Source organism: Bidens hawaiensis, unplaced genomic scaffold, assembly GCF_021521415.1.
Source record: "Bidens hawaiensis isolate Kalapana, Puna unplaced genomic scaffold, B.hawaiensis_p1.1 tig00043024_1, whole genome shotgun sequence".
NCBI classification, from domain to species: Eukaryota; Viridiplantae; Streptophyta; class Magnoliopsida; order Asterales; family Asteraceae; genus Bidens; species Bidens hawaiensis.
The window spans coordinates 63,369-87,329 of record NW_027497642.1 but is presented as its reverse complement, the minus strand read 5'-3'; the positions used below and the strand labels follow the sequence as shown (position 1 = coordinate 87,329).

General features: G+C 29.9%; 2 protein-coding genes across 2 annotated transcripts; one reads left to right on the top strand and one right to left on the bottom strand.

Annotated features, from left to right (window-relative positions):
- The first annotated feature begins 241 nt into the window (after positions 1-241).
- LOC143594050 (U-box domain-containing protein 45-like) lies at positions 242-2,662 on the top strand. The gene is made up of 2 exons (XM_077073466.1): positions 242-534; positions 1,287-2,662. Exons 1-2 carry the CDS (start codon positions 311-313, stop codon positions 2,038-2,040), a joined length of 978 nt encoding a protein of 325 aa, XP_076929581.1. The 5' UTR covers positions 242-310; the 3' UTR covers positions 2,041-2,662.
- A 1,108-nt stretch (positions 2,663-3,770) lies between these two features.
- On the bottom strand, positions 3,771-6,198 carry LOC143594056 (altered inheritance of mitochondria protein 32-like). Its single transcript, XM_077073470.1, has 5 exons — positions 5,884-6,198; positions 5,740-5,825; positions 4,653-4,958; positions 4,488-4,571; positions 3,771-4,377 (listed from the first exon to the last, which is right to left on the bottom strand). Exons 1-5 carry the CDS (start codon positions 6,136-6,138, stop codon positions 4,077-4,079), a joined length of 1,032 nt encoding a protein of 343 aa, XP_076929585.1. The 5' UTR covers positions 6,139-6,198; the 3' UTR covers positions 3,771-4,076.
- Positions 6,199-23,961: the final 17,763 nt, after the last annotated feature.

Below are 23,961 nucleotides of genomic sequence, written 5' to 3'. Positions count from 1 at the left end.
TAGGCAAGTGAAGAAAGATTAGATTATACACATGTCACATGGTTTGATTATATATATAAATAAATATTTGTTCTATATAAGGAAAGTTATAAAGGATCCCAATCCCCAACTCACCGGAAAAAAGCAGCAGCAGCAGCAGCTTATAATATAATGGTCCCTCCCTAGCGAATAGTAGCCTTTGCTTCTCATCCAAATTTACTCTCTCTGAGCATCAATCAATCTACTTGCAATATCAACTACCAAATATTCAATCCAAACTTAATTATAACTATTGCTTCATTTCTCATTGGAAACTTACTAGATATATTCTATGATGGCCGATGTTCAAGTCATGGAAGCGCTTTTGTTCGGCGATCATGAATCGAAAGCAGCTGCTGCAGAGGCCGTTCCTCATCTCACGAATAAGCAGAGACAAAAACTGGCTGAAAATGGAGCCATTCCTGCGCTTGTGTCCGTGCTTCATGCTCAACGAGATGTTAAATCCTTAGAATTTGCCATTGTTGCTCTCCTTAGTCTTGGCTATGGAAGCGAAAGGTTCGATTCGTTTATTATCTATCTCTCTTTCCGGTTTGATTATTATTACAATGTCTACTATGTTACACCTTCCAAAAGTGTACATTGGCTTGATTGTAGTATCTATCATACGGTATAATATTTTTATTCGTTTAATTATAGTAGCCGTATGATATAATACGGATTGTATGGCCTTCCTGTTGCATCGTACGCCTAAGGGTGTGCATGAAATTGAAATAACCGAAATATAACCTGACGTAAGGTATCTAAAATACAAAACCCAACAAGAAACCAACAGTTTGATTTTACTACTTTTCTTTAAAAGACCAATTTTCGTTTCTGTTTTACATCAACCAAAAAAAAATATTAGTTTATAAGAAATTAATAAATGATTCAATGAAAAATATTTAGATTCAAATGTTAATAATAAATTAATAAAAAAAAATTAAGAATCAAAATTTTAAGCACAAATTCATATTTTAAGGCATTTTTTTCTTAAAATTTTTAAGCCCATATGATAAATTTGAAAAAAGATAACTAACCAAACCTATTGTGAATACCGAAAATCGAAAAACCAAAACCAAAACCAAAACAAAACAGTTTTCAAAAACCCAAACATCTAATTTTGTTTTTTTTGTTTTTTTGTTCGGTTTAAACCCAAAACCGACCCAAGTGACCCATTACGCGTAAATAGTGTTTGAATAACACATTAGTGGTGTTTGTATAGCAATGGCCTTATCATCAACCTAATTCTTTCTGTGTTTAATTTACAGAAACAAGATCAGGATTGCGAAATCAGGAGCGATTCCTCTACTTCTAAACCTAACTCGATCGCAAATCCATCCATTAATTGATCATGCAATCGCAGCACTTCTAATCTTATCATCATGCTCAGCAAACAAATCACCAATGGCTGCATGTGGCACCATTGAAACCCTCATTGAAACACTTGTTGAAAACAATAGCACTCAAGTAAAACTTGACATAATAGTCACTCTCCATAACCTATCACCATACATCCCCACTGTCCTTTTACCATGCACATCATCTTCCTTAATCCACCTCATAAACGAGTGCGAAAAATCATCAAAACTAGTCGAAAGATCGATAGGTTTACTCAAAAACATAGTTTCTGCGTCGGAAGTTGCCTTGCGAGAGATTGCATCGACCACATTTGGGATTCGGGCGCTTGTGGAGACGGTAGAGGAAGGTTCAAAGCAGTGTAAAGAGTATGCGGTTGGGATATTGTTGATGATGTGTGAAAGTAGTAGAGAGGTGTACAGAGGGATGATATTAAGAGAAGGGGCGATCCCGGGGTTGTTGCAAGTTAGCATTGATGGGACTAGAAGGGCTAAAACGAGTGCCAAGTCGTTGCTTCGGCTTTTGAGGGATTGTTCAAGTGGTTACAGGAGTGAGAGGTCAAAGAATGTGGTTTTGGAAGAGGTTATGGGTGAGATTGATAGAGGTGAAATGAGGAGGATTGAGGTTGGAATGGTGGAACAGATGATTGCTAGGCTTAATATGTGAATCTTCTTATGGAAACAGAGGTTTAATCCTCTGTTTTTATTGTAAATATGAACATTAAGTTACTAACTGTTGTATATGTGATCAAGTCAAGTTATATCTGATTTGTTTTAGTTTCTCTTTTTAAAAACTAATGATAAAAGAAGTGTTGACGGATTAACCCAACCCACTACCACCTCGTCACGTAACATAACAAATGCTAGAATCAATTCGACAATTACTAGAAGTAAACAATCACAAGAATGTGCAAAACTCTCGCAAATTGTAAAGCCCGATACGGACAAACAGTATGGAATCAAATTAAATGTGGTTATAAGTTCCGGTTATAGCAAAATTTCGTTTTATTGGTTTGGTCTGATCGTAATTATTTGCTATAAAAAAACTCCACGGGAGAGAATAAGAAATAGCACAAAGAGACCATTATGATGCGAAGGAGTGGCGTTGTGCCATATGTTGTCTTCCTGAGCCATGCAGTTTGAGTGGTGACACTCTGACTATTAAACCATGTCATTACCACTTAGGCAATTCGGCTTTAACTAAGGCATCTCTTTAACCTCACGTTGTGGCTTAAACCCCGTTACCATGTTAAAACCTCATCATTTCCTTGTTAAAGCATTTAGGCCCCATCATTTCTTTGTTAAAGCCCCGTTACCATTTTCTTGTTTATCGCCCGTCCTTAATGCCCCGCTATGACGCCACATCAGTTTTGTCACTCTTATAGCTTATCATAACCATTAATAACTCCTATTAGAAGTGAAGACTTGTCAAAATTCTAATGGCCTACTGGTAGTGGCTTGAGCCCACTGGAATGGGCCTAAATTAAGTTATCTCCAAAACCCTTACAAATCCAATTCTCCAATTATACATTTTCCTTTATAGCAATTAAATTAGTAAAATAACATATTATATTTTTAAATTAAAATTACAGTCAGAAGTTAGTTTGTCAATAACATGGGACTCCCAGCTTTCCTGAAATCCAGCTTCAAGGACTATTTAGCTCTTGACTCAGTGGCTTAAGCAAACGTGATTATTAAATCAGTTTGGACCCAAACCAAACTGTGGTTGAAATTGGTTTGTAGTACTATTCTTTCTAAAACTAAAACCCAAATCAAACCGGTTAAAATCAGACCCAGTCCTTTCCTCTTAGAAAACCGAGTTCAACCCAAACAAGATTGGATAAAGTCACAAAACCCAATTTAATCATCTTTGACCAAAACCAAAGCGGTTTGAGCCTAGAACCTATTTGTTCACCTCTACACTTTTCCAAAAGCCTAATCTGACTTAACCTGAAATAATTCATTCTCGCATAAGAACTCAAGCTGATTTTAGCTCAGAGTAACTCACTCGTTGACCGAAATAAATTCATCTTATATATTGGTATTTTAAGACGATATTTTTAGACTGTGGAGGTGAGCCAAATATGAACTCAATTTCTGTTTCAACTAAAAATACCAAATCAACAAGGCTGCACTCGTATTATTATTGGCTCAAACCCAGCTCGATCCGAACTTAGTGAATAACTGAAGATGATTGCAGCTCAGTATTAACACTTGAGCATAACCAAGAACCATCACAAGAATTTCACATGTATAAATCCATATTAAAATGAACTCAGCACTAATTTTTTTTAAATGAACTAAAAATAAGACAAAAACATGTAAAGAAAAACACAACACTAGCATAGAAAGTACAAGGTCATATTAATAACATGCATCAACATCCTGTAAACCCCCTTAGATCACCTAAGTACCACTTATTCATCTCACTTGTAGCATACTAACATGGTACCAAGAGGTTCAGAACAAAAACTAACCAATAAGATCATCAAAATACCATAGTCATACTAATTTCTACCCTTACAAACAGGGCAATATACCGAATACTATGTTCGTATACCTTCAAAATCTAAGTAGGTTCATATATAGTGATAATGATACTTGACAATATCCTTGCCATGTGAAACACTTTGTTTTAAGTTTGTAATAATACCCGTAAAAAAGGCCAAGTAAAACGGACCCGAGTTACCATGAGAGCAAAACTCACCGTGACCTTTTATAAAGGCTATACGCCACGGCCACAGTTGCCACTGCTCCAACCACAGCAGCAGTTGTAAAAACTTCGTGTTGCTCCCATTTTCTTGTGAAGAAGTCAAACTTGAAAGATGACTTCTTTGCACCTGAATTATCATCTCTGCAGCATGAAAATCCATTAGCACCTTGACAACAGCCTCCAGTGTTTTCCTTCTCGTCTTTTGTGTTTTCCTTCACATCATTTCCATTCACAAGTGGCGGTTCAACAACCTTGTCGGCTTTCTCAACAGGGGGAACACCCATTTCACCCCTGCAGTTGATTGAATCAAGTTTCATCATGGTGATTTAATTGTTAAACAATAATGCAAAACGAGTCGATTTGGGTTATACATAATGATTAAAAGGAATAAATAACGGTACCTCCAAATCCTTTCAATGACCTCACCCTTCTTGATATGTTGGTCAAGCAATTCAGCCACATCATTTGGAGTAACATAACCATACCTACAATATACGAATAACGCATAATATTAGAGAAGATAAGAGATCACATAATACTATTAATATGGTAACAAGTCATCTTACCAGTGTCCAGAAACTTTCCCATCCTGAACCTTGCTATATATAATCAGATTCCCAGCATACTTGTGGCCCCCAACATGTGAACAAGCACTCACGAAAACCTCATCCTTCAATCCTCTCACTCCAATCTCCTCACTGAACTTCTCAATCAAAACCGGTCCACAAACACCACACCTTTTATCTCGACTGTTGTGAGCACACACAAACACATACGAACCAGTCACTGTTTCCTCTGTTCCTAAAGACCAAGGTTTGCCACTCACAAGCACATCCTCCACAAAACTATCAACGTTTGATTCTTCCAAGCCCCTTTAATTAACAAAACCAAACAATGAAATGATCACATGCCGAAGCGCAGTTTGGTGATGCTGTACAAGATTATACTACAATGATATCCCTAGTTATCGTAAGAAGAAATACGGTAAAATATGGTAACTAAATCCGTTAGAAAAGCTATTAATGCTAGTAACATTCACGGATTTTATCATTAATATCTGATTACACTTCTGCATATTTCATCATCACCATCTGTGTTAAAACCTAAAATTCTGTTTTCGTTCGTTTCTTTGTTTATTGTATTTTAATTTATTTAGTCATTTAATAACTTATTCACTTTATAATATTTAGAATAAACAAATTAATTTTATTAGGTAGGACTTAGCAGAGGTTTAGTGTACCCTGAGCCACCTCACGTGTCCTTGAGTTCAATAAACCAGACTTGCTTAGCTTGCTATACACGACCTATACACTGTTGAGGTGTAAAGTGTAGTACGATTTTCCTTTTTAAAGCTTATTTGATGATCGGTTTTTAATTTAATTTATTTGTAACCACAAACAAATGACAACTAAATTTCAAACTCAAAGAACAAATTATATTCTAACTATAGTATCTCTAATTCTCTATATCAGAACCGTTACATACGAACTAAACATATTAGGTAAAATACTCGTGACGATCCGCACATAACATCGAGTATCATTTCGCTTTAAAACTAGAGTAAAAAACAGCTCGTAAATCAAATCAAATCAAACGGTAACAATAAAAAACACATACATAATAATTTGAAAACCCTAGCAAAAGTGAGAATACCTGTACTTAATCAGATCGGGAAAAATCAACACATCACCATCCGATAAACCAGTACAATCACGGCTCTCACAGATCGTCAACAGAGTCTACAAAAAGCCACATCAACAACACTTTCATAATCATAAACTCGCTAATTAAACAGACCTTAACAGCGATATCGTTCTTCCGGTCCTTAATAGCTCCAGCAAGTCGCTTCGGAAGGGGATCCGAGTCGGACGACTCAACACGAGCAGGCCAGTCGTTGTGAGACTTGTAGCAGAGGAAAAGGTGACGGCCGTAGGGGTTGACGGATCCGGAGAGATTCTCAGTGTACATCTCTGGGCGTTGGAATCCGAAGCTGACGTCATCGTCTACGACGGTGGAAATGTCACTGGTGCCGTTCTCAGATGTGGCGGCCATGCCGGAAATTTGGTGATCGGAAAAAGAGGAGAGAGAGAGAGAGAGAGAAGATTGAACGGCTGTGTTGTTTAATAGATTTTTTTGCTTTTTTTAAAAGAAGAAAGTCAAACTACTCGCTGATGTTGCTTTTTTAAAAGATTAAAAAAATGGGTTTTAACTTCTAGAATAGGGTTGGATACTGGGTAGGTTTGTCTTGATTTTTTAATAATAACCTCAAAAGTTTATTATTGGTTTATTTTTATTCCTAAACTCAAACTAGAAACATGATAATATACATTTTATTTTTAACATTCAAACAGTAATAACCAATATGTTGTTATTCTTAGGATTATTTTTATAAGTGTTTATCAGTGTTTTAAAAACTGGTTCGTACCGGCCGGTTGAACCGGTAATACCGGATTTCGCATACTAGGCCGGTATTTTTGGACGGTTTACTAGAACATCAAACCGGCGGTTTTTTTCTAAAATACCGGTTTATACCAGTAAACCGGTTTTAGTCCAAGAGATTTTTGATATGCGGTCTATATTTTCTAAAACTTAATTTAAGCTAGCGATTAACATTGAAATGAGTAAACTTTTGGCTTATTTTTTTGAAAATCAAGTGATTTGTATTATTTTTTATTACAGAATAATTTTTAGATTATATTTTTTTAATAAAATCATATGCTTTTGGGTTATTTTTTGAATGAAAGTTGCATTTAAATGAAAATACAAGGTAAACTATTCAACCCGGTTGAACCTCCCGGTACAAAGTAGTTCAACCGGTTGTACCATTTTTTAGCCTAGTCCGGTTAGAATAAAAACCTGTTTTTAAAACATTGGTGTTTACTGTTATTTTTTGTTCGTATTTTTTAAATTTCAATTATGAGACGTTAAAGTATTTGCTGATTTATATTTTGTTGTTATTATTAGATTTTTTTTATTTGTTGTTGTAAGTATTTGCTGTTATTATTTTATTCTTAATTTTGATTAATTTGTTGTTATTATTAGATTTTTTTATTTGTTGTTATAAGTATTTGCTGTTATTATTTTATTCTTAATTTTGATTAATTTGTTGTAATTTTTAGGTTTTTTTCTTTGTTATTATAAATAATTGTTTATGTAGATTATTATTGTAGTTAATATTGTTTCTTATGTTCTCATTATTTAATAAATTTGTATTGGTTCTTACGTTTTCATGTTAATATTAAAATACACATGAACATTCCCCACTCAAGCTAACCATTATTGATGTTTGTATGAATCATTTAACTTGCGGCCTAATGGTATGAGGTTTGGATTTTTTTTTTAACGAAGATTCAAGTTCAAATCTCACTTGTATCACTTTGGGTGGATATTGACCACGAAGGATTTGAGCTAGGCATTGCGAAAAGGTTGTTAGTTCGAACCATTTGGGTGGATATTGACCACGAAGGAATTGAGCTAGTCCTTGTGCAAAGGTTGTCGGTCTAAACCCCGAGCCCACCAGGGTTTTCGTCCCACCGTGTGTTACGCCAAAGAGTTCTGCTCTTGTGGTGACACAACGACTATCAAGTGGAAATCGACGATATGGTTTCCCCGGGGAATGTTGAAGCCGAACCCTGAAAGCCAGTGTGGATCATGTTAAGACAACATAGTCTGGCCAGAATAGGGCAACGAGATTCTCCAAATTTAAGGGGTGTGGTAGCCTAAATATAATAAATACGTCGTTTTAAAAAAAATAATAATGTTATGATGATGATTTTTAATCTAAAATCAAATCATTGAATATTTGAAGGGAAAATTCCCAAAATAGACCTATTTTAGGAAGATATTCTAAAAATGTCCCCCAAATTTTAGAATTCCAAAAATGTCCTCCTTTAACTCATCTTCGACGATGGGTTAGGAAGTCTAACGCATCTTTGACAACGCGTTTGTAAAACACATCGTCAAAGATGCGTAAACACGTCGTCAAATATGCGTTAGAGTTCCTAACGCATCGTCGAAGATGAGTTAGATTTCCTAACGCATAGTCAAAGATATGTTGGCCTCTTGTTTGTATTTTTAATATTATATTAATATAACTAATTCTACTTATTTATGTGTTTTAATAACTTTTAATATATGGAGTTTTATATCATTTCGAATACACCGATAAAAAATGCTTATTTTAATCTATATGTTGGCATAAATTTTATTTAAAAGTGTGCGGGTCAAATTTTATTGAATACTTTGATATTAATTTGACATGACTCGGGTTTAAGTAAATTTATGTTTATTCGTAGATAAAAGTAAGCATGTTTTATCGATATATTCAAAATAATATAAAACTTTATATATTAAAAGTTATAAAAACAAATATAAGTATAAATAGTTGTATTAATATAATATTAATAATAACAAACAAGAGGCTAACACGTCGTTGACGATGCGTTAAGAAGTTTAACGCATCTTTGCCGATGTGTTAGGAAGTCTAACTCATCTCCGACGACGCGCTAGGAAGTCTAACGTATCTTTGACGATGTGTTTTACAAACACATCGTCAAAGATACGTTAGACTTCCTAGCGCGTCGTCGGAGATGAGTTAGATGAGACGTTTTGAAATTTTAAAATTTGTACAAACACATCGTCAAAGATACATTAGACTTCCTAGCGCATCGTCGAAGATGAGTTAGATGAGACGTTTTGAAATTTTAAAATTTGGGGGACATTTTTGAAACTTTTCCCCAAAATAGGTCTATTTTAGGAATTTTCCAAAACTGAAACCAAATCAAACAGTAATCTATTTGATTTCACGGTTCGAGATGCTTTAATATCTAAAAGATGTAAATGTATAGAGTGGAAGCTTTAATTTGCTTGTATGACAAGTTATGGATGTTTGGCTACTAATTTGTGTAGGTATAACTTTGTTAATGTACTTACACAGTTATACATGATGTGGGTTTTGTTATCAATAAAATGGTCATGTTTTGAATTATGTCAAAACACGTATGTTTATTATCCAAGTGTTTATTTTATCTTTCTTGTGTCTTCTTAAATTATAAAATGTCTACAACACAGCAAAGTATACTTTTTTATGAAGAGTTTCACGTTCAATTTTTCGCTTAGAACTATAAATTAAAACTTGGTACAATTCGAAAGTCTACTGGTTAATCAGTTGGCAAATTTTAGAATTCATTGGCAAAATAAAAACAATGACTAATTTTGAACAATTTACGTATTGCCCAATCTCAAATCCACAATAGAAATTCATTAGCAAAACTAAAACAATGACCAATTTTGAACAATTTACGTATTGCCCAATCTCAAATCAACAATCAGAAGGCATAAATGGCACCAACATATCGGAAGGCATAACTCACCTCTACAAACGAATCAAGGTTTTTATCAAGAGCGACACATAAATGAAAATGAAAGGTAACATTTACCCCTCAAGATAAAACATGGGCTTTCCATTAGTAATCGTGTATTTAAGTGCCTTCATGTACCAGTAGTGTACCACACATAATCGTGGTTACCACAATTGTACATATAATGTATACAATCAAAGTAGATGTTACATGATCAACTTGTATTCAATAAAACCGTTCGATACACAATATAATACTACTAATCATTATCGCTTAAAGACATGCGGGCACTATAAATACAATCTCTCTCACCATTATAAACTAAAGCTTATTCGAACCCACATTTGAATATGTTGTTACCTTTGATGTTAACTTTAATTGTGATGTAGGAGGGGGGTCATAGGGTTAAACCTTGTGTCACTTAACTAGCACACTATATATTTTCAATTGGGGCATCCGATAAAGTTACCCAACTCATTGATCCTTTACAGACATATTCTGCCTTAGTGTTTATTTATTATATTCATAATTGGCCATTTAGGCGTTTACTATCTCAAGTTCCTATGTCTCACTATTTTCATACCTAAAGGTTTCATGTCGTTGCGCCTGTCAAAGAATTAAGATATGATTATACTTCTGAAAGAAAAACATATATGAAAAATAAATCCAATTTTTTTAAAACTAATATTATAATTAGCACTTTCACTATTGATTACTAGTTATCAATAAAACAAGAAAATATGTAAATCTTCAAATAAATTGCATATCCATTTTACAGTAAATAAATAGATAATCTTACTAATCTATTAAATTAATACAATGTTGCCACATGTCCTTCTACTAGAGTGTCTATGATTCCATGTCACCATATTTCCATTCTAAGATTCTCTATTATGCTGCCATGTGTCAAGTGAACCACAAAACCAAAAAAAAAAAAAAAAACGGTCCATTTTCCATAACCCACAAACAATCCAACCAATATTTTTTCTCGCTACTCTCTATACGAACATACCAAACCTAATCCGCCGCTACTATTCTACTAAAGTCCCGGCCGTCATATTCCGACTTCTCAATTATTGACCATGTTATACTTCAATTCCATCTGTGGAAAGGTCTACAATCGTTTCGATTCCGTTCAAATCATCGTTTGTCATACGAGATGCGATGAGGTTTTTTTCTCGCAATTGATGATTCGTATAACATATCCATTCTCCGGTCAACATAATAAAGGTAATTAACAGACGATTTTTTCACCTTGAGATACTTAATTATTATAATAACATCCGATGAATATAGCCATGAATTTTATAACTGTTATTTATAGTTCGAGATGATCATAATTGACTTCTTTCCGGCCATACTGTTATAAACGTAATTTTATGTTTAATGATATTCTCCGGCCATTTTTTTAATTTTTTCATAATTGACTTTTATCCGGCCAAACTGTTATATTATAATTTCCGGGCAATATTATAATTTAATATAAACTCTTAATTGTTTTCCGGCCACTTTGTAATTTATGTTTTTATTTTCGACCAATTTCCGTTCGGTTTTTGATTTTTTTCAGGCCAATTTACTATTAAATTACTATTTAATTTAAATTTCATATTAAATTATAACATTCATGTTCCAAATATAATTTATTCTATGATTTATTAAAAAAAACTAATTTACCTAACTGATTCCATGATTAGTTTACGTTCTGACTTCAATTTCAACTTCAAATTCAAATTATTACTCACAATATTTAAAGTTTTGATTAAAATTACTATATTTAAAGAAATAATTCAATAATTAATGTTGTTTTTTTTAGAAATCGGTTGATTATATTAAAACTTATTTTAAGAAATTTTAATTTTAAGAAATTCTAATATGTCGAAGCTTCCATTTTAATTTTAAGAAATTTTAATTTTAAAATAAATACAAGAAATCGGTTGATTATATTCAAACTTATTTTAAGAAACGTTATATATTCGGAAACACTATGTTATTTTTTGAAATTTTAATTTACAATAAAATTGCCCGGATGATTATATTCAAATTTATTTCAAAAACCTGTATATTTTCATAAACAATAGGTTATTTTTGGATATTATATTTATAATAAACCAGTTGATTATATTCGATTTTATTTTAAGAAACTTTCTATACATAATACGTTTAACAAAATTAAAATTCTCTACATTCTACTATATAATATCTAAACACATATTCATTTTTCATAATCATAGCCAGTTTCTTATTTTCTGCCATGTAAGCTTTAACATTTTTCATAATTGTGTTTAGTTTTCGGCCACTTTATTTAACTGTTTTATATTTTCATTTAAAGCATATGACAATGGAAGCTCAGAACTTTACCATGCTGAATTAGATTGATGTTCTCAAAACATCAACATCAACTCTTAAAGTTAGAGTTCTGAGGCTTTGGAGCATAAAAGATAACAAAAATGTGAACGAGGATTTTTTGATCGAGATGGTTTTAATGGATGAAGAGGTAAGTGTGTATTTATTAATCTGTATATATGTTCGACTTTCTACAATTTTTATCATTGAATAAATTCTTATTTCTTTAATGACACGAGAATCGTATCCAAGCCATAGTTTACAAACAGGATATCTACCGATTCAAAAGATTCCTCAAGGAAAGCTCAACTCTGACTATAATTAATCCGAGCGTTGGTTTTAATGGATCAAACTACAGAATTATTGATTGTCCCAACAAATTAGTGTTTGGACCAAACACTCATGTTAATCCATGTCAGGAGTTTGAAGGTCGCATGTTTGGATTTAAGATGATTTCATTTGAATCCGTAATCAAGAAGGAAATTTCTTTGAAGTCCACAATTGGTAAAATACTATTAGTATTCAAAGAAATTATTTATTCAATTTATCCTTAGATTTCTAGTTGATGTTTTACTTAATTTATTTATTTTAGATATAATTGGTCATATGGTTCATATCTTCAAGACGAATGTTTCAAACGTCAAAGACAAAAACAAGCGTACAATGGAGTTATGTGATTTAAGGTACCACTATTTTTATATATTTTATTTAAAAAATTTTGTTAATTGACTTTATCTTGATTTTGAACACTTATTTTTTTAGTGGAAATTGTGTCTATCTCACGCTATGGGATCATTATGCATCCGAGCTCTCTAAATATGTCGTTGATCATTTTGATGAACCACATGCCGTTATTGTTCTCCAGTTTGGTAGGGTTAAGTATTACACTGGTTCTGATGGTAAAGGTAATTATGTTTACTGTTTTCAAGTTAATTGAAATATAAGCATATCACGTTAATCTAACTAATCACTCATTAATATTCATTTTTTGTAGAGAAAGTCTATGTGTCCAATTCTTTTGGATCTAATGTTAGCCGTTTGTTCATTAACGACTATTTATTTGAGATAGAAGAATACAAAAACCGGTATATTATTTTGTTTTCTTTATTTTCTTTATTCTGTTTACTACATTAGTTTTTGTTATTTATATTTTAGCCCTTTTAATTATTATTAAATGTCTAAATTTTGAAATATGTAGTTTGTTTGATTTGCTGATTGGCAATGATGTCGCTATTCGTAAACCGATTCCAGTCAAGATGCTCTCTTCTGTTGATGATGAGTTTTTGAAAGCTACAGATTTGTTTAACATTTGTGATATTTGTACCATTATATTTGTAAGTTAATTATTAAATTAACTATTTAAACGATTATATTGCATAACTTGTTTTTGACTTATTTGCAGCCTAAGAATATAATTATCCTTGGTACAATTAAGGCCATATGTCCAGATACAGAGTGGTATTACATTGGATGTAATACTTGTAGCCGTAAACTCATGGAAAATATTGGTGAAGGGGTAACTGAATATGAATGCAAAACAGAAAGATGCAGTGTGTCACACCTAGGTACTTAGAGAAAACAAATGCAAATTTTTATTTACAAAATATTCAATATTCTGTTTTGCTTGCTATAGCCTATTTTAAAAATTATATAGATTCAAGATAAAGATAAGGGTTCAAGATTCGACTCGTGTTGTGTCGTTGACTCTCTTCGATAGAGATGCTAAGATGTTGTTCAACAAAACTGCAGCTGAATTGATTGATTCTCAAAAGCAGGTTTATTTTCAATTACTATATTTTATTATTATTATATATAATTGTTCACAATTTGAATTACTAAGAATATTTGTCAATTATATTTTTATAGAATGAGGTTGAAAATGGTGGATTCCCTCCTGAGTTGGATTGTCTTTTAGAAAAGAAATTTGCTTTTAAAGTCGATGTGGCAGAGTTCAATTTCAGAAACAGTGTAGAGTATTATGGTATAAACAAGCTTACTGATGACACTAATATTCTCACTGAATTGCAGAAAAGGCAGCATAGTCGTTTGGTAATTATTTAATTCATGATTCATTTTATAGTTAATGTTATTTCCATTAACACAAATTTTGGTTACCCTTATAATTTTCAGCAAACCGATTTTAGTTCTGTTTCATTGGGAGCATCTAAGTCAGAATTCCAATCATCCGATTCGGTTTCCGTTAAGGCATATATGTTTTTTAAATATGATAGTTCAAACTTATATATATAGGTAATACTTAACATTTGTGACATGAATTTGTGATGTTGATTTCTTTTTTAATAACAGATTTCAGATATTGGGGATAACCAGCCTCCAAATTCAAATGTTGATGGTGAGGATGTGGCAAATGAGCAAAAAGGAATTTCAACGTCTTCTGACGATAAACTTAAGAGAAAGTTGGTTAAAGTTTTTGAAGTTGACGATCAACCTAGCATGTGTGTCACTAAGGTTAAGCCAAAGGCTTCTGAAGAGATTGGGAAGACAAATGAAGCATGTGATGGTGCAACTATTTTAACTCCTAAGTTGGAGAAGGATGCTAAGTGAACGGTTAAACTTTGGTTTGAAATTTATTCGGTTTGGTTTGACATCTTAAGTATTTTTATTACATTTGGATCTTTTACGTTTGGTTTTTTAAACATGTGTTTTTTGAAGTGACTATCTTTGCAACTTGGTTGTTTAGTTTGATTTATCCTTATTTGAATGTTTGGTTATATTTCTATTTGGATTTATTTTTTCTTAATTGTTGGTTTTTTATTGTATATATAATCTATAAATAATGAGACTCCCATGCATTTTCTATGTGACACAAACCTAATTTATATTCCAAATTAATTTTTATTTACAATAACCTTAGCTTTCTATGATATGAAAAGTATAGATTGGGTGATATCTATAAATATATTATTTTGTGCCTTTTAGGTTTCTTTTTCGGTAACACCTTATTTATATTATCATTTTGGCACATTTTCTATAATAGGCTTTTTATTTAATATTTTTGTTACGCTTAGATTTATATGATATCAAAACTATAGATTCGGTGATATCTATAAATATATTAATTTGTTCTTTTTAACTTTGTTTTTCGGTAATACCTTATTTATATTATTATCATTTTGTTACATTTTCTATAACAGGCTTTTTATTTCGTATTTGTGTTACACTTTTAAAAAACTGACTTAAATAACAAATAAATAAAGATTCTATTAGACATATTAACAATATATGTTAACAATATATTGTTTATATATATATATATATATATATGTGTTTATCAGATATTTAATTTAGAGTTTAATTTGGTAAGAAAATACACCTTAAAAATAATTATATACTTTTAACAATATAGTGTGTTTTAAAATTAGTAAGTTTTTTAAAAAAAAATCATGTAAATCTTAGAAAAAAAATAAATTATAAAATATCTAATTATATTCTAATTTATCAATATTTGTATATCTTTTTAACTTGATCCATTTGAAATAGCCCATTACTTTAGGCCCATATATATCTTTTTTTATGAATTTAAAATTTAACGACTCTTCAAATACATTTATGTTAATTATCATAATAAATTAGATGTCTTTGATTTTTCAGTAGTTTATGTCGGCCAACACAAACAGAAATTTAATCAACGATTTGCAGATCTTCGAAGTGTTTAATAATTAACTAAATATATGAAAAATGTAAGTATTCTTTTGTTAAATAATTTAATTGTGTTAATTGAAACTGTTCCTATGTAGTTAGCCCTAATTTTTCAATGATTGAAGATTATTTGTAGTCATAATCTTTACTTTTGTTGTTTAGGTTTTAGTTATAACCCTAAGGCTATTTAGTTAGTTTGTCTTCTACTTATTTAAACTTTATTTTAATCTCCTTGCACGGTTGAACCTGTTAACTGTAATATTTTGGTGATTAAACATCGATGGTTGTTTATTAGCTTGGTAATATCAACTTATTTGTTGTTTATTCTTTGTTTTTATTGTTATGTTTTAATGGATTTGTTTAATGTTTCACTAAGATTTTGGCATAGAGATGTTTCTATTGGGCTTATTAGTAAATACGGTGGAAAAAATTAAAAAATCATTTACTGTTTTTATATTAATTTTATTGCTTAATATTTATTATTAATTTATATTTAATTTTTTGACAAAACAGATGGTTATTCCTGTGGTTTGCATTTTCTATGATAATTCGAATGGACAGACGGTATGTATTTGTAAACTTGTAATTAACAACATATTTTATTGACGTTAATTCTTTAATTATAGTTTAACCACCATATCATATTCATTTTAGGTACTTCCAGCTGAGTTCTGTGAAAGAATTTTTGAGCCAGGTGCTAATATGCACCCCGGTTGTAGTTTATCACAAAGACAAAGATTGGTTTGTTCAAATTGAATTTATAAACGGAACTTTTGTTTTTCAAAATGGTTGGAATCAATTTGTTGAAGACTGGTTTGATATTTGGAGATGTTTTGGTTTTTGCTGCTCCCGTTAACGAAAATGAATGGACATTCGTTTACGTTAGAGATAATCCAGATATAAATGACATGGTTCTTGATGTTGTGGTTCGTTATCCCACTCTTAAATATCTTGTAAGTAACGGTGTTGTTATTTTTTAATAAATAGTGAACAATCGGTTTTGTAAAATAAAAATTGTTTTATTTAATTTTATTAATCTATTTTGTTTAATTTATAATTTATTGTAGCCATTGAGATGTTCAGATACAAAAATACTTTAATTTAGAGCTAGGAAATTATGACGCGATCATTGCTCAGTCTTCTGATGGAATGTTATGGAATTTATACATCCAATGCGTGAGACTGACTACTCCGAGATTTGCTTTCCCTGGTATGTGGGAAGACATGTCCGCTCATTGTTAGCTGGATATCAATGATTATTTGGTGTTTCAACGTCTTCAAGGTACGTGGACATTTAGAATGTATGTTTTTGATAGCCGTGGTATTGAACGTATCAATTTCAATGATGACTTTGTATACAACGGTCCAACCAATCATCCCGTGTACGGTTTTGTTCCAATGGTGATAGACATTGAAAGTGATGATGAAAATGAACAACAACTACAACTAGAAGGTAGTTAATTTCATTTTGTTTTAGCTTATAATTTTTATTACAGTTTATATTATTAATACATTGATAACTTAAATGTATATTTATAAGAGTTGATGTTGGTGTGGAAGATGTTGATGAGCCGGTTTTGGATATTATTGATCCTCATGTTTTAGAAGACAACATTTTGGAGGTGGTTGTACGGAATAGGCTTGTAAGTAAACTCATATTATACAAGTCTTTTAATTTAAGGTTATGGATTGTTAAACAAATAAGTTTGTAATTATATTTTTTTTGTAGCGTTTGCCGGTTGAGTTTGCACGGAACAATAACTTGGATGTGGAAACAGATTTGGTGTTAATAAATCCAAATGGTGTTGATGACTCGACTGAAATTGCTATTGAACTCAATGATGATAATGAGAGGTATCGGGTTAGACATTGGCTGGCTTTTGTTCGGTCTAATGGTCTTCAGATTGGAAGTTTGGCTGTTTTCGAGTACAATGCAGCTACTCATTCGTTGATACTCACTCATGTTGTTGGTTAATTATGAACATTTTTATGTTTGGTTGTTTTTGATGTTTATACTTTAAGTTTTAGTCCATACACTTTTCTAACCGTTTATATTTTATGTTTATCCGTATGCTTTTGTAAGCAAATGACTTATTCTGGTTTATTTATGTATGGTTTGTATTATGACTTTATGACATCTTATTATTATTATTGTTTTATACAAATACTTATAACTTAAGTATTCACAAATAGTAAGAATTCAATTATCAAGAATATCAGGAAAAATTCTCATATATTAAAACCATAAATTTGTTTATTTTTGTCCATATATTTATTTTTAATTATGATCATATTACCCTCCTAAAATAAAGTTTACCTAATATATGCCTTACCTTTTTGTTTCTTTTAAAATAAATATAAATTACATTAATATTTGTCTATATATAGACATGTAAATAATTCTAATCTCCAACAATCAAACATATTTATTTTTTTCATTTGGATTATTCTTATACCTTTCTTCTTCAAGAAAATAAGTAAAGTATCGTTTATTCATACATATTAGGTACAAATTTTTTCATTGATTTTGAGATCGATGGGTGTTTGTAAGAATGTATGTTTAACAACTATTTTCTGTAAATCTGTGTTTATTTTACACATACATATTTCTCAGTTTTGGTTTTTACAATTTAATCTTCATCATCTTTATCAATAAATATACAAAATCTGTGTTTTTTTTATCAAAATCCGTATATATATATATACTTTATTCCGTTATTTCTAAATGATATTGAGTTTCATTTAGAGTCATGTTATCTAACGGTGTTTTGAGTGTTTAATCTATACTACTTCATGTTTCTATTGTAGGGTTCGTTCACGTCAGCTTAAGTCACTTGTAAGGTTTGTCTGCTTTTTTTCAAGATGTCCACATCCAAAATAAACGAAAAAAGGAAGCGTCTTCATCTTCTCAAAATAAGCTAATTAACGGTGGTATGTTATAAAATATAAGTTGATAATACACACTTAAGAATTGTTAAGCCGTTTATATTTTGTTTGAATAACCAATAATGTGAATTTTGCAATTTATAATATCTTTATAATGTAGTCCAAAGTCAACGATTACCATTGTCTTCCGTTTCCAATAATACAAACTACATGGATTATCAACCAATACCGATTGTTAGTCTACCATATCATTTAAACCGAAACCACATTGAAACTTCAAGTGTCCACTGTTCGAATGTACAAGACAATGGTTAGTATATAAAACCTTTTTACACAAAAAATATACTATATATATTATTTACAATTCGTTTTTAGGTTAATTTACTCAGATTAAATATTGATATTATTAACTTTGTAATTTCAAGACCCTCAAACATGTTCACCATGTGTGAACCATGTGGCTTCCAAAAGGAAAGAAAGACGATTAATTTTAGATGCTAAAAAAACTTCTTCAGTTGACAGGAAGAAAAGTGGTCTACAGAAGAACTCCTCAGGTATTTTGTGTTTTCGTTATACGTTATTTATAATTAAGCACTTATATATGGTTTATATTTCTTTTTAAGTAAGCAATAATGCTAATTTATTAATTTTTAATATCTTTAAATTTAGGCCAAAGTTAACATTTACCATTGTCTACCATTTCCAATAATACAAATTACATGGATTATCAAGCAACACCGATTGTCACACTACCATATCATTTAAACGGAAATCAGTTTTCCACTTGCAACGGAAACCAAATCCCGAGTATGTAAACTTTAATACATTAATAATTTTTAGTTAAAAATTTTTGGAAAGGAAAACTAAATTTTACTCTGTTTAATTTAGGTGGTTCTAATATACCGATTAAATGTTACAAAAATAATATGCACCGTTTATCTACTTTTGCAAATTCTAATCCGCATACAACACATTCCTCCTTAAATTCTTGTGTCCCTGGTATGTTAATAAAATGTTGTTCACTATATATTTTGGTTATCAGTTATTCTTTCTCATGTTTATGTTTAATATGTAAAATGATACAGTTAGTCGGATCTTCGACACTGCGAAATATTCCCTCATCAACACAAGTAACGCGTTTACAATCTAATAAGGAGAATGTGTCTCCATCAACAACTTCAAATTTATACTCTTCAAATGTAGTAAACAACAGTAAGTATTTAAAAATATTTCACAAAACTACATATACTCTTTAAATTTATTCATCTGTTTAAAAACACTTGCTTAGTCTTAAATATTGATATTCTTACCTTTTTAATTTCAAGATCCTGAAACATGTACACCATTTGTGATCTCTGCTGCGTCCAAAAGGAAAGAAAGACGATCAATTTTAGATGCCAAAAGAACGGCTTCAGTTGACATGAACAAAAGTGGTCTACAAAATACCTCTTTAGGTATATTGCGTTTTCCTTATAAGTGTTATTCTCATTTTTTGTAAGTTTTTTTAAATAAATGAAAAACTTACATGTTAATGGTCGTCTAATTTTTTGAAATGTGTATTTGACGGAATTATTTTTACTACCTTTATAATAACTTGTATTTATTTAATTATTAAAAGGTCGTCTATTTGGAAGTAATGTTAACGAAGGATCAAACGCGTCTTCTATTGTGGATGCCATTCCTGAGTCATCTAGGACCTTTTGTAGAAGGTCAAGAAAAAGAACTCCTATAGTACCTATACCTATGACTGATTTAAGCGAACATGCTACATTTGTTGGTTATCAAAATGTTTTAGATGTTTATAAAGGAATATCATCAGGTATAATATATATTTCCTATTTTTATTTCAATCAATTATTATGTCTTTATCTACACGAAGTAACTACATATCATGATATATTAATCGTGTAGAATATGTTGATCATGGAAATCAATCCGTTATGCGTCCAAGTTGCAATGCATTGTTGTGGAAAGCCGAAGTTAACAGACCAAGTAGTACTAATCAAGAAGGAGCTTTTTCCCTTTGTTGTCTAATGGAAAAGTCGAACTTCCCGATGTTAGACAACCAGATGAAAGTTATCTTCAATTATTTCGTGGTGAAAGCGCCATCAGTAAGTACTATTTTATTGACTGCTTAACAAAAATAGTTTGTAAAAACAATCAACAATTTAATTTGTTCTTATTTGAAATTCAAAATTTTGACCACAAATTAAAACATAGTAAAATTGCTTAAACAAAATACAAAAAATTATATATACAAAATATAAATATAAATATAAACGTGAATGAATAACTTAAATGTGGACATTTTGGAAACAAATTATTGTAATTATAAATGATTCAAACATTTAACAAATATAAGTTTATAAACACAATCAAGACATTAATTTGATCAAACTTGAAATTCCAAAGTTTGAACATAATTATATATTTAATATTTAAGTAATAAAAGTAATATTAACATTCAGTAATATAATAGCCACAACAATTTTCAACAGAACATTCATCATCAATGTCTTGTGAAATATAATTTTATGTACATGTATCACTATCAAATATTGTTTTCTCTAAATTACCATAGGTTTGAACATTTAGAATTCATGGTTTTAATATTATTGTTATTACTTATAAATATCAATATATAAGAATGGTCAAACTTTCGAATTTCATCGTTGATAAGTTGGAAATAATTAATAAGTTGAGAAACAAAAACAAATATATCATACAAAAGTTAAATTAGTTTTATGGAAATTGTGAAAATATAGATGATTTGAACACTTCGAAGAATGCATTGTTGATATGTCGTTTATATAGTCATTAAATATTATAAGGTTATTTTTGTTAACTTTCGTTTAAATAAAAATGGGTATAAATGCTAATTAATTTTAAGATCAATTTTATTTTATTTTGAGTTTAAATAAAGGAAGAGTTAAATGCATTATAATGGAAAATATTTTGTATTTAAATCTGTGTTTGAAATCGTATTTTGATATAAATTTGTAGGTAAATAATGTAACATAGTTGAAATCATAAATTTAAATTAAATCTTATTAAAATTTATTAAATAAACATAACATATTTAATGAAGAAAACATTGTATTTATAATTATAATTTTTTAAATGTTACCAACCAAAGTATAAATAATAACTTTTTACAAACATTAACAAAATATAAACATATTAAATAAATAGAAACATATAAAGATTATATGAAATAAAAACACTAGCATGAAGATATTGATTTTGAGTTATAAATTTGTAAGTAAATTCTAAATATAAATGAAATCTTAAATGGTATTAAAATTATTAAATATTGTCTAAGACTTTTTACAAATATAATTATAATTAAAATTATGTAGTAACATAAATTATATATTGTTGAATAAATTGTGTAAATTAATATTATTATTTACAAAAATATGCATCATATCATTGATAAAAAGTCAAAAATATTACATGGTAAAATCTTTTGTGGCATATTTTTAGGATTCATTTCACATATATACTCTAAAGATTAAATATGGAAGTTGTAATAATGTTAATTAAGATTGTGTAATAAAAATAATATATATTTTTACTGTGTTGATTTAGTTAAATCCTTAGAAATTATGATTATTAAAATGAAACTCTATAAGTTATGTCATATTATTTTGAGAATCGGAATTTGATATGTATTTTATTTTTCACATCTAGAAATAAATATATTAATGAATTTAGTTGAAAGTGACATTAAAATCATAATAACTTGAAATATTTAGAAATGGTTATAAACAATTATTTTTTTATTTAAGGCATGAATATTGAAAAATTATAAAATAGTCAATTATTCATTAATATTCGGTTATTTATAAACTGGTGAAAGTCAAAATATATAACATATTTTTGTAAATTTTATATAAATGGTGAGAATCCGAATTTCAATGGTTAAAAACGGTTTCTAAAATGTCATATTAAATGTGTATTATTTTAAAATGTAAAGTACGATAATACTGGAAAGTATAATAATATTTTAAATTGCGTTGACATTGGTGATTTAATTGGCAATGATATTAAATTTCAAATGAATCAAAATGATTAAAATATAATAAATGGACTTTGACCCAACGATACAAGATTGATTATATTAAAATCAAATAAATTACATGAATTGTGAAACATACATGAATAATAGCAAAAAATATACATTAATATTAAAAAGAATATAAGAAATCGTATCAACAAATCCCCAATCCATGAAATTAACTATATCAAGTTGGAGACATAACCTGAAATGAGAAAATTAAATATTAATATTAATATCACATAATAAATAAATTACCAATTATGGAAGATTTGAATTATGTAAACAAATGTTCTAATTGATAACCAGAATATTTGAATCGTGTTACCGGAAAAACGAAATAGGGAAAATCTCCATTGTATCTTCGATTTTGATATAAAACCTAAAGAGATTATAAGAAAATCATATAATAGTTAATATGAATATAAACAAAAACAAAAATAGATATTCAATCTTACTGGAAAACCGTAATAACTTCAAAATAGAATTCAATCTTGGATTTTGATATACAACCTAAGAGACTATAACAAAATCATATAATAATTAAAATATATATAAAATCTTACCGGAAAAAGATATAATCTTACCGGAGCCCGAACTTCCATGGTTTGTGCATGCTTTGTTTCACATACGGCGTTAAAAATTAAAAAAATTAACAAAGTGAGATATTTAAAATAAAGCATGTGAAACAAACCATGGAAGTTTTTTTGTGGTTGAAGGAGTTCCCTGGCAAAAACAAATAAAGACTCATCTTAGTGAATACAAGATAATAAAGCAAGTCTCAATTCATAATTTTAAAAACTGTTGAAATACTTTTTTTAATAATGGTCGTCTTTTTTTTTTTTTTCGAGTAAAATGAGCTCAGCTTGGAATGAGTTTGATCCGAATCGGGTTGATCTGAATGAGTATTGACGATGAGGCCGATGACGAAGAAGATGGCCGATTAGAACAATAACTGTTGTTGCTGCTTGATTACGAAGGAGAAGAGGTCGATTGGAATGCTTCTTGGAACAATGAAGAGATGAGGCCCGAATGATTATGATTTTGGATATTTAATATTTCATATCTACTTTTTGAAATGGAGAGAAACGATGAAAGATCTGATTTTGAAATGGAGAGAGACGATGAAGTAGAGGGAGACTGAAACTTCCAGAGGAAGATTTCCATAAAGCTTCCCGTGAAAGCTTTGTAAAAAAAAAAGAAAGAAAGACGTAAACGGAAACTTGGTGACTGGGCTGAAAATGTGGACAACATAGTTGAGTGACATGTGACAAATCGATGTGGACATCATAGTTGAGTGACATGTGACAAATATGTATTGCTTTAATAGTATTTAAAGATTGAACACTTGTTTTTATGTCATCACCATTTTTTTCGTAGATCTTTTTGTATATAAATTACGGTTTTTTTATTTAAGTGTATTTAGTTGTTTAATTTATTTAGTTTTATTTTATTTATGTTTTTTCATTTAGTTATAATTTTATTTGAATTATGGTTTGTTTTTTAATTGATAAATTTATTTTTATTAAAAAAACCACAAAAACGTTATATGGTACTAGTTGTTGT